General features: G+C 52.1%; 1 protein-coding gene across 1 annotated transcript; it reads left to right on the top strand.

Moving 5' to 3' along the window:
• Positions 1–8,838: 8,838 nt before the first annotated feature.
• Positions 8,839–12,341, top strand: RPP25 (ribonuclease P/MRP subunit p25). The gene has a single exon (XM_033852000.2). It carries the CDS (start codon positions 11,029–11,031, stop codon positions 11,668–11,670), a length of 642 nt encoding a protein of 213 aa, XP_033707891.1. The 5' UTR covers positions 8,839–11,028; the 3' UTR covers positions 11,671–12,341.

Raw genomic sequence — 12,341 nt, 5'->3', positions numbered from 1 at the left:
TAATAAATTACATGTTAACATAATTTTATTTAAAATAATTATATTTTCCAAAACAAACACACATAAAAAAGTAGTGAGAAGAGTGGCATTGTGTTTTTGTTTGTTTGTTTTGTTTTGTTTTGGCTTAAACGAGAGATTTATTTCTCACAGTTTTGGAGACTGGAAAGTCTGAGGTCAGGGTGCCAGCATGGTCAAGTTCTGGTGAGGTCCCACTAGCAGAGCGCATTGTTTTGCAATTCTGAAGACACCTTTAGTGTCTGGCTTAATGGAAGACAGCTGGAGTCCCATATCTGCTTCTGCATTTAATTTGTTGCAATATCACATGTCATGCAACCTTTGGAAAATTCCACTGTACATTCATGAGAGAATAAGAATGAAAAAGGCAAATAATATCTTAGTGTTCCCAAAAATGTTTGCTCCCACAGATCCTCCCTCCCTCCATTTCCCCACCAAAATCCAGGGACCTCCAAAGATCCCTGGACCACACTTTAAGAACCACTGTTTTAGACCATGTCCTGGGAGTGAGTGGCTGATTTTTCACACCCAGTGAGGTCCATCATTCATTCACTCAACAAATATTGACCACCTTCTGAGTATCAGACACTGTTTTGGGTGCTGGAGATGCAGGTGAGAACCAAACAAAGACCCTGCCTTCATGGAGCCTACATTCTAGTGGGAGGAGACAGGTAATAAACCATTTTTAAACTATAATTATGTTAGGCAATAAATGTCACCAAGAAAAATAAAGCCAAAGAAGGGAACAGAGACTGAAGTAGGGGGATTTGTGTTTGTTTGTTTGTTTGTTATATTAGGGTGGTCAGGGAAGCCTCTCAGAGGTGACATTTGGGCAGGGACTGTAGAATATGAGGGAGAGAGCCAGGGGGATATCAGAGGGACAGCATTCCAGGCAGAAGGAGCAGCAAGTACAAAGGCCCTGACATGGAAGTGTGTTCATTGTGTTTGAGGGAAAGCAAGGGAGCTGGTGAAGCTTCAATGGAATGAGTAAAGGGGAGAGTGGTGGGAGATGACGTCAGAGGAGGGAGGAATGCAGATTTTGGATGTAATGGTGGTTTCACTGAATTAATGCCTCTTTAAGGCCATGGCAGATTATATTCTCTAAAAATGCCCACAGCAATATCGCTAGTCCTACATGCTCTTCCAGAACTTTGCCATTCCCCATCTAGAAATGGAGTCTACTTCCTTTGCCCACAAGCCTGGGCAAAGGCTTAGTGACTTCCTTGGTAAACAGAACGTGGCAGAAGTGACATTGTGTGACACTCAAGGCTAGGTCATAAAAAGCAATATGGTTTATGCCTGGCTCTCTCTGTCATTGGATGCTCACCCTGGAATCCAGCCGCCATGCTGTGAGGATGCTCAAACTACTCTAAGCAGAAAGACCACATGAAGAGGCATACATGGAGATCTGAGGCTTTCACCTGACAGCCAGCAAGAACCAACAGACATGCAAGTAAGAAAACTTCCAGATTATTCTGGCCCCCAGCCTTCATATGAGTCTTCTAGCTGAAACCACAGACACGGGCAAGAAAGAGACAAACCACCCTCGCTGCCCTGCCTAAATTCCTGTCCCACTGAATCTGTGAACATAATAAATTATTGCTTTACACAACTCAATTTTGGATAATTTGTCAGGCAGCAGTTGGTAACTGGAACAGAGGCATCTTAGCATCCTAAGTGAGCATTTCAAAGTACTAACCTAATCAAAACAGGCCGGATTAAAATCCTGCAATGATTTCTTAGGCAAAAGCGGATGTACCTGCCAGGGTATTTAAAGAAATCCTAACAATCATTTATCCTTCTTCCCTCCAGGTTATAACTGGGGAGCTTTGGGATTCAGGCTCATGGATGGAAGTAGTCCCAAAGTAGGTTAATAAGAAGGAAGTAATAATAGTCAGACATGGGCAGTGCCTAGCTTCTGACTTCATCTCCTCCAATGAAAAAAGGCTTCATGAACACCAGAGAAAGCCCAGAGTATCCTTCTCCTGCTAATCCCCACCCTACCTCCTGTCATAAAAAGCCCCTGGTCATGAAGGATTTCCGGTGAATTTCTTAAAAGTTTCAAGTAGAAGTTACATCTGTGGACCACACTGACCTGCAGATATGTGTGTTTTAATGACAGGAGTTAGTTGAGACTGTCCAGAGAGATGGCTCCCGTGCCTGTATATACATGTCAAACCTTCCAGCAAGAGGTGGAATTTATTTTCCTGCACCTTGAATCCGGGCTAGATGTGCATCTTAGTTTGACCAATAGAATGCAAAGGAGGTAATAATGTGTGACTTCTGGGCACAGACCTTAAGAGTCTTTGAAGCCCCCATTTTCATCTTTTTGGGATCAAGCCACTTAAGAAATAAGCCTGGGCTAGAGATCATGTGGAGACAGGTCCAGCCAGCACCCCCAGCCATTCCAGCCACCCCGTCTGAGGCACCAGACATGTGAATGAAACCATCTTGAGTGTTCCAGCCCTGGTCAAGCTCCCCACTGAAGGTCTATGAGTGAGTGACCCAACTGACCCATATGGAGCAGAACAGCCAGCCTGAGCCCAGCCAAACCACAGAAGCATTAGAAACAAGAAATCATTGTTATTTTTAACCACCAAGTTTTAAGGTGATTTGGGGCTTCCCTGGTGGTGCAGTGGTTAAGAATCTGCCTGCCAATGCAAGGGACACAGGTTCGGGCCCTGGCCCAGAAAGATCCCACATGCTGCGGAGCAACTAAGCCCGTGTGCCACAACCACTGAGCCTGCGCTCTAGAGCCTGTGAGCCACAACTACTGAGCCCACGTGCCACAACTACTGAAGCCTGCGCACCTAGAGCCTGTGCTTCTCAACAAGAGAAGCCACAACAATGAGAAGCCCACGCACTGCAACCAAGAGTAGCCCCCGCTCACCGCAAACTAGAGAAAGCCCACGCAAAGCAATGAAGACCCAACGCAGCCATAAATAAATAAATAAATTTATTTAAAAAAGAAAGTTTAAAGGTGATTTGTTAGCCAGCAACAGTTAACTGAAACATTTAAAAACCTAAACTGTTACACAAAAATATGAAATTTGGGCTTCTTTTTTGTTTGTGTTTTAATATTTATTTATTTGGCTGTGTTGGGTCTTTGCTGTGGCAAGTGGGATCTTCATTGCAGCATGCAGGGTCTTTTTGTTGTGGCGCACTGGCTTCTCTCTAGTTGTGGTGCTCAGGCTCTCTAGTTGCGGCACACAGGCTCTCTAGTTGTGGGGTGCGGGCTCTAGAGCACACAGGCTCAGTAGCTGTGGCACAAGGGCTTAGCTGCCCCACAGTATGTGAGATCTTCCCCGACCAGTGATCAAACCCACATCCCCTGCATTGAAAGGCAGATTCTTAACCACTGGACCATCAGGGAAGTCCCTGGGCTTCTTTTTTGAAAACACTAGACCTGTGTTGCTCACTTGAACTTCAGGGAAGAATCTGAAAAGTGTGCCAATACCCAGAGTGAAGATCTGTGGATACAACAAGACAACTGCTTTAGAAAGGGGAGTTCTGCCTGTTCCCATGGCTTCCCTGGAGGCAGAAATGATGGGAGCTGGTGACACCCAATCACAACTATTATCTTTCCCAAAGAAGGTTCACTGAGCAGGTCATTCATCAGCAAGTATGCATGATTTCTGGGCAGAGAAAGGGTTCTCCCAGGAATTCTGCAAACAAAATATGCTCTTTTCCCTTGTTGAAATATGTAAAATTTATCTTCTGGGACAGTATGCACAAGGCACCTTGTGATTCAATTCAGAACAATAGAGGGCAGGCACACTTGGTTAACTTCATCTTTTACTCAAGAGAAGGGAAGACAATGAATTACCTGGTGGTGACAGGGGACCCTCATGGCCATAAAGTTGGATTTGACCAACTAGCTCGTTGAACAGGGATGAACCCCAGTTGGGATGAACCCTGGGATTGTGGTGACAGGAGTATTATGTGAAGAGAGCTGCTTCCATTCTCACCACCATGAGGAGGTGGGGAAGGGACAATTGCCAGGAAAAGAGGTGGTGCAGGGAAGAGGACACTATTTCCTGGCTTCTTCCCAGTGCTCCAAATCCTAGGGGCCTCTACAGCAACAAAATTACAGTTTATTATAAGCCTGACTCTGACAGGATGTGATGGGAGAAGGGATCTACGCATGTAACATTCCGAAAAGCTGATACAACCACTCCCCATTGAAATGAAGCGGAAAATGTCAAATCACACAGAAGCAAAACAAAACCACTGGGTCTGCATTCCTACCTGTCAACAAACAGCTGGGGCCCAGCAGCTCTGGCTGCCCCATGAGGGCTGACATTCTGCTCTGCCTCTCTCTCTCTTTTTTAACTTTTTTAACCCCACCCACCAGGTTTGCCTACAAGCTTTGCTGCTCAGTAGCTGAGTCTTTGGACAAGGGATTTAGCCTATATCTGCAAAGTGGGAGTGATGATCCCATGGAGGTACTGGGACATAACCTGAGACAATTCCAAGAAGTAAGTCCTATTATCATCCTCATAGGTTCCATTTTACAATAGAGGAAACTGAGGTCCAGAGAAGTCCCATAGCTTGACCAAGAGCACAGCTAGCAAACTGCAGAGCTGGGATTCAAACCCAGGCAATCAGGCTCCAGAGTCCATGCTCTTAACCACCGCACCAGCTGCTCATGTGTGTTAGATAGGCAAGCATTTTGTAAGTTGTAGAAAAACTCAGTGCCTCCCTGAAGGATAATTGTAATTCTGGGAAGGCATAAACCAAGCACCCTAGCTGTGGCCCAGGTCAGAGTGGGAGGAGGAAGAGCGGCCCTGGTGCCCCCCACCCCCCCATCCCAGGCAAGCACCTGGCAGAGCAGAATTCTACCCTGGAGTTCCAGGACCTTCGTTGTGGGTAGCTGCGGAGGCCTAGAGCTGGTGGTTTTCTGCCCTGCTTCCCCTTTGTCCTGCAGATGGTCTAATGCCATGATTAAGAGCAGGCTCAAGCCATACTGACTCTGGATCTGGCTCTACCTCACTTATGAAACGGGTAGTGGCTTCACTGTTGTATGAAATGAGTTAATATGCGTGAGTGTCCGGCACAAAGTAGGTGCTAAGTACTACTTTGTAGTAGTACTTAGCTAAGTAGTGCTAAGTAGCTAAGTAGTGCTAAGTAAGTGTCCGCTAGAGTTGGTAACTATTCCCACACCTTATCAGCTCTATACTTGCCTCCCACCCCAAGGTTCTCAAACATGCTGATTCTTTTGTTTTTGACCAATTCCCACCTTGGAATTAGGAGTATAACCTTATCTTCAGAGGGCAAAACTGACCTAAAGGTGGAAGAAATAACGGGGGATTTCAGGCATCCCAGCAGACTCTTGGGAAGTCTTCTGGGGACAAGCACTCTCCTGGGAACTCTAACTTTGCCCAGGTGAGTGGCTTTTTACTATACTTGCCTCTGGAATCTGGAAGGAAGGTGGATGACTAGCGGTAGCACCCACTCCTGAAGAGATGGAGAAGGAGCTCCAGTGGCTTCTTTTGCCTCTCCTCTCCCCATCCTACAGACCCCTCTCCTCACTCACTCTAGGTCTCACATACCCCCTCTGACCCCAGGACTCAGGTGTCTTGGCCTGTTGGCTAGAAAAGCAAGCGAATTTCATGCTAGGTTAATGGCTCTTGTCCGCAAAGGGAAGCACTCACTGGGTCTGCTATGCAAACCCCTGTTCCCCATCTGTGGGGCCACAGCCAGCACAACAGGAGGAGTGGCCTGAAGGTAGAGGCTTCGGTGGTGTTGGGACTCCTGGGTCCTATCCTGGCTGGCCCAAGGGGAAAAGCATTGATGGAAGTGAAACATGGTGAGGAGGCTGGACTATGGCGGAGACAAGGATGGGGAGCTAGAATCAGAGCACTGGCCCAGGGCCCCAGACTCAGTCTAACGGAGGAGGTACCTGTCTGTTATAGCAGAACTCTCTCCCAGGCCATGCTCACCTCCAGGCATCATTGCCCAGCAGTGTTAAATTTACAAAGAGCTCTGATAGCCATAATCCTACTCAACCTCCAGGAGAGCCCTGTAGAGCGGTGACTGCTCTTATGCCCATGACCAAAAACAATCTCGGAAAAGTTGTCACTCTTACATCCATTTAACAATAAACAAATAAATCCAGCTCTCCTGATTCAAAGTCTTTCCACATATTTGCTTCGATATGTTGAGTCCTGATTCCCTCTCCTCCTGAATTTTTTTTTTTTTTTTTTTTTTTTTTTGCGGTACACGGGCGTCTCACTGTTGTGGCCTCTCCCGTTGCGGAGCACAGGCTCCGGACGCGCAGGCTTAGCGGCCACAGCTCACTGGCCCAGCCGCTCCGCGGCATGTGGGATCTTCCCGGACCGGGGCACGAACCCGTGTCCCCTGCATCGGCAGGCAAACTCTCAACCACTGCGCCACCAGGGAAGCCCCTCTCCTCCTGAATTTGCCTCCCAAATGCTCCCCATCTGTTGTGGTTTTGAAATGTCTACAAATTCTTTGATACTGCTCCCTTCAAGAATTGGAACCAGATTCCCCTTCAGAGGAGGTGGGGCCATAAAAGGCATTGTGTCTTCGTGCTTGTTCTCTCTCTCTCCCTCCCTCCCTTTCTCTTTCCCCCTCTCTCTCAGCTCCAGGGGAAGCCAGCTGCTTGTCATGAGATCTATGGAGAGATCCATGTGATAAGGAACAGAAGCCTCTGACCAACATGTGAGTAAGCTTGAGAGCAGATGCTCCAGACCCAGCTGACATCTTGGCTGCAACCTCGTGAGAGGCTCTGAGCTAGAACCACCACTATAAGAGGCTCTTGGATTTCTAGTCCTCAAAAACTGGGTAAGAGAATGAATGTTTTTGTTTTAAGCTACTGAGTTTTGGGGTAATTTTTATGCAGCAATAGATAACCAATACATCTTCCCCACTGTAGGAACTGCCTCTCTCCCCAAAACCAACTCACACGTTTACTGGGGAGCTCAAATCATTAAGAAGTTTCTTTTTTTCTTAAACTCAGGTGAGGTAGAACACCTGCATTCAGGTATCTGTGATTGCTGCTTTCTAGCTGTGGTATATTGGGCCAGTTACTTAATCTCTCCGTGCTTCAGTTTCCACATCTGTCAAACAATGATAGAAAGGAAGATTTCAAAGGTTAAATCAGGGAATAGATGTGAGGGTACCTGGCCCAATGCTGGGCACTTGGTTGGTGCCTGATAAATCTGACCTCCCTCTGGCCCTCTCTAACTTTCTAGTTTCTGACTCCTTTGCATCCCCCCAAGCCCCTGCCTGGACAAGCTGGGACTAGGACCAGGAGTTTTAGGGGATCCCCATCCTCTTCCTGCCACTGGAGACAGAGGAGGAAGAGACCTGCCCTGCACCAGGGATCTTCTCCCAGTATTGGGGTGACAGGCGACTTGTCCACGAGAGGCGGGATGTACTGCTGGAAAGGTCCCGTTGCAGATCAGGGGCTGGTGCTGCATTGGCGAGGCTTGGACTCCAGCCTAGTCACCCCTCCACCTCCTTGGAGGGCGAAAGGAGTCTACTTTGCCACTCACTAGTCCCCAACATATTAGGAAAACTGTTATTTCCAAGGCTTTGCCCATTTCTTTTCCTTTTCACCAGGTTTCTTCCTCCCCCTCCCTTTTTAAATTTTTAAAATTTATTTTAATCACAAATAATGTATGAAAAATAACATTAGTCAACATTTCCTGAGAACTTACCAGCCAAGGTTCTAATACTGGTATGTGTCTCACAACCACTTTATGAGGCAGGTTCCTGTATTAGCCCCATTTTACAGCTAAGAAAACCAAGGCATAAGGATTAAGCAAATTGCCCAAGGTCACAAAAAGGCAAAAAGAAACTAATGAAGCTCAGGCTTCAAGATCAGGACCTCACTTACACAGACTGTTCTAAAACACTGGGTTTAATTTTGTATTCATATTTAGTAGTTCTTTCCTTAGAGAGGCCCACAAAATGTGGCTTCAGAGGTTAACAGATGCCGTGTGCTGTTTTTTTGCAGATATTTTAAAATTATTTGAAAAATACATTTACATCTATAAACATGCACACATGGAAACAGACTCCCTAACTTTAAAAAACCAATACTTGTGGTCCTACTGTGTGGATAGCTGCAACCCGACTTTTTTAACAGAAAGTCTTGACTGTCCACGTTTCTAACTGTCGCGGAGCGTGCGCCACAGATGCTCCCATTTATTTACCCACGTTCCCAGATTTGAGCCCTCTACTCCCCTCCCAACCTCTTCCGCCCTGTCCTCCCGGTTCCTCCCTGCCTCCCCCAGCGCATCCTGCCTTCGCCCCTCTCCTCATCCCGGTTTCTCTGTCACAGCGCCCCCTTCCCCAGCTATCCTCACTACCTCTCCTTCGCCTCCATTCCTAACTGCCTTGTGCATTTCTCCGCTCTCCCCGCCCTGCTCCCGCACGTCACCATCGAGCACACTGGCCCCTTTCCCGCCCTCGCGTCCTCTCTGCCAACCTCGCTCCCCTCATTCACAGTTCCTCCCCCACCTCAAATCTTTCCGCTCCCCTCCTCGAGTCCCCCGCCCCCGCTCCCATCCCTCACTCGTTCCCCACCGGGCCCTGCCACTCCGCGGCCCGGCAGGAGCGCACAGCCGGCTGGCTACGACGCGCGCTGACAGTGTAATGAATGGCTTCAGCGGTAATTAGCGACCCGGCGGCTAATCACGGAGTACATTTACATTTTAAGTGCTGCAGAGGGAGCTGGGAAGGGGAGGGGAGGGGAGGGGAGGGGAGGGACGGGAGGGGATGCGGGCCTTTTCCGCGGTCTCCCTTCACTGACTGGGGAGCGAAGTGAATCGAGACTTCCACAGCTGGCGGCAGTGGAGGGGGATGGCGGTGGGGCGCTTTCCAGGGCAGTGGAGGGGGATGGCGGTGGGGCGCTTCCAGGGCCAACTCCAGGGCCATCCAGGGCGGACGCATAACGGCCTCACTCTCACCCGACGTAAACTGGGAGCTCCCAGGCCCCTTCCTCCAAACTGCAGACCCCCGCGTAATCCCCTCCAAGTGAACGTTCAGCCTAGGCTTGCATACCCGCGTGAATGGAGAGCTCGCTTCTTCCCTAACCAACCCGTTCGAACATAGATTCCAGCTGTTCGGGGACTTTTTCTCAGGCCTAGAGAAACTGATGCCCTTTAAGTCCCACAACTGCCCGCGTCTTACAAAGCTTGAGGTTCCCTGCGCCCCGCCACGCGCTGCAGACTCTTGTGTCTTCTCCGGACTGCTGTGCCTCCAACCCCTACGGCTGCTCCTTGTGGGGCCCGCGGGAGCTGGCGAGACGGAAATACAGGTTCCGAGGGGAACGCGACCTCGAGGGCCCCTGATCCCAGAATGCGAGCAGAAGATCCGAGAGGCGGTTGGTCATTCGTAAGCTGGGGCTCAAAGGTCCACCTGCTCCAGTCACTCCCAAGGGGCGGTAATGGGGTCAGCCCCGGGTTCCAAACAGGAAGGCTGGGAGATATAAGATGGGAGCTGGGAGATATAAGATGCTGAGGAGGACGCGAGGGGAGGGAGGGGGACCCCGGCAGCCCCGTCTCAAGACTGGGGCCCAGCTCCCCCGGGCACTGTCATGTCCCCAGCACTTCAAGGGCTTCCCGCCCGCCGCAGCTCTCTGCGCTCCTCCCCGCCAAGCCCCGTCGTAGTCACTCCCGCCGGATCAGGTCTGGCCCACTCTCGGTTCTGTGCGTGCGCGAGGGGTTGGAAGGATGAAGAGCGAGACGCTAGGGCAGTTCTAGGGAGGGTCCAGCTCCTTCTCAAACCCCCTCCCTCTCATCAGCAGTCCATCAGCAGCCCCAACTTCACCTCTCCCTTCACTGTTCATCTCTCCTGGCAGGAGATCCGGGGCCACTCCCTCAGTCCTGCGGAGTTCACGGGGAGGGGCACCCAGTAGCTGTGTAATGCCCCCGGGGCTTCAACTTCCCACCTACCTCCCTTCTCTCTCAAAACCTGCCCTCACCCAGTCTCCTTTCTGAAAAAGGACCATGCTGGGTCTCAGCGAGCCAGGCTAACAACAAATTCCACTTGAGAAAAAGGGGGACCCACTTTAGCAGGGAACAATGCCTGGCTTACCCTAAAGCATGCAGCCCTAATACTCGACTTTCAGGCATGGATGGAGGGAGCTTAATTCCCTTTGAGAAAAGGTCTCCTTGCTCTCTTCCCATTCATCTCAGGGAACAGCCTGGCCCAGAGCCTCAGTCCCCACACCCTAGGGGTGTGCGGGCGTCCAGGAGCCTCCAGCCCCAGTCAGGCACGGCGAGGCTGAGACCTCAGTCTCCGGCTGCCCTGCGAGGACCCCGCCGCGACGTAGTCCTCGAAGGCAGGCGCGGAGCGGAGCCGGAGACAGCGCCTCCCGCACTCTGCTGACGGTGCACAGGGCTGTCCTTGAGTGGAGAACAGCGGCTCGGGAGCCGAAGGGACGAAGGTGGGGGTGGGGGGTTCCACTGAGGAGTGGGAGAAAGAGGTGCAGCCCCCAGTAGGCCGCTTTGAAATCTCTCCTTGGGAGGGGACAAGGGGTGGCCTTCAACTGAAACGCGGAAGGGCTCGGGGACCCGGGTCGAAGCGCCGTTTGCCCTGCAGACGCAGTTTTTATTTAGGTTGCCCGTTTATCAGGGCTGGCTCTGGGAGGGCTGATGGCGATTACAGGGAAACTTCACCTGACAGGTCACCCCCTAGCGCTGCCACGGCGCACCACGGTGCGCGCAGCTCTCACGCCCGGGTAGCTGACGACCGGACTGGATCCGAGAGGCTGGTGAGGCTGGGGCCCCAGCTGGGCTGGCTGAGTTAGGGGCGGGGCCTGGCGGTAGGGGCGGGGCTCCTAGGCTCTCAGGCGGGGCCTCAGCCAAAGGCGCGGAGAGCGCGGAGTAGAGCAGCGCCCAGTGGAGAGAAGTGGAAGACGAGGATCGCACCGTCCTAGCCCTAGCCCGCCAGCGTCCACGCAGCTCCCTCACCCTTACCCCGGCCGGCCCTTGCCAGACGCGACCGGCCGCCATGCAGCCCCGGGGCTGAGGCGGCCCAATGGCGAAGCCTGCGTCCCCGCGGTCCCGGCAACGACGGCGCATGGAGAACTTCCGTAAGGTGCACTCAGAGGAGGCGCCGGTGGGGAGCGGGGACGAGGGAGGCGGCCCGGGCTCGGGCCCCTTCGCAGACCTGGCGCCGGGCGCCGTGCACATGCGGGTCAAGGAGGGCAGTAAGATCCGGAACCTGCTGGCCTTCGCCACCGCCAGCATGGCGCAGCCAGCCACGCGCACCATCGTCTTCAGCGGCTGCGGTCGGGCCACCACCAAGACCGTCACGTGCGCCGAGATCCTCAAGCGCCGCCTGGCGGGTCTGCATCAGGTCACGCGGCTGCGCTACCGGAGCGTGCGCGAAGTGTGGCAGAGCCTCCCTCCGGAGCCCACGCCTGGTCAGAAGCCTGGCGAGCCAGCCGCCAGTCTCAGTGTACTTAAGAACGTGCCCAGCCTCGCCATCCTACTTTCCAAGGATTCACTGGATCCGCGCCAACCCGGCTACCAGCCCCCGAACCCCCATCCTGGCCCCTCGTCCCAGCCAGCTGCATCGACGTCCAAGAGGAGTCTAGGGGAACCCGCAGCTGGAGAAGGCTCCGCGAAGCGGTCACAACCTGAGCCAGGTGCTGCTGAAGAGGACCAGACCGCCTGAGAGCTCCGGCCTCTGGGCCACCTAGGTGGGCTGGATCTTACCCCCAGAGCTTCGACCTTGAGATGTACCTCCAGCCTTTCATGCTTTGGTGCTCTGGAACCCACGACCTGGCAGCATGGACCCCAAGGCGACAAGAAGGGGACCCCAGGGAAGCTTCGTGGTGGGGTTGCTCCTTCACCTATGTGGACTGACGACACAGAACTGCACCTTCAGCTTTTCTGAACCATATGGGGACCTTCCTCAGGGGGGGAATGGTGGGCAGTGGGACTCTTGAGCCTTGCTCAGGACCCCCAAGGGTTAAAGGCACCTAGGATTCTTGAAGTGGGCCTGGAGGGTGGAAGCTGAGGAAGGCTCTTGGTATCACCCCACCACTGTCAGCAGAGGGCAAGGGGTTGGAAACCACGCCTGAGGGCAGCGGATTATGAGTTGTGGGGGTGCCCTGTTGTGCCCCTCACCTAGGACACAGTTTCCTTTCTAGTTGCCCTTCCCCTGCTTTTAAGGAGCATCCTGAGATCATGCTGGCAGGGGCATCTCCATAGGTTCTAGCTCTTTTAACATCCCCCTTTCCCAATGCTGGCCCAGAGGGAGAGACCCAGGACAGAACTTCCCATGCTTCCTCCCCTGAGCCCCACAGCTGGAGTCTTGCTTCCAATAAAACAAACACAAAAATG

This window comes from Tursiops truncatus, chromosome 2 (genome assembly GCF_011762595.2).
Source record: "Tursiops truncatus isolate mTurTru1 chromosome 2, mTurTru1.mat.Y, whole genome shotgun sequence".
Classification (NCBI taxonomy): domain Eukaryota; kingdom Metazoa; phylum Chordata; class Mammalia; order Artiodactyla; family Delphinidae; genus Tursiops; species Tursiops truncatus.
This window is presented reverse-complemented; position numbering and strand designations above follow the sequence as displayed.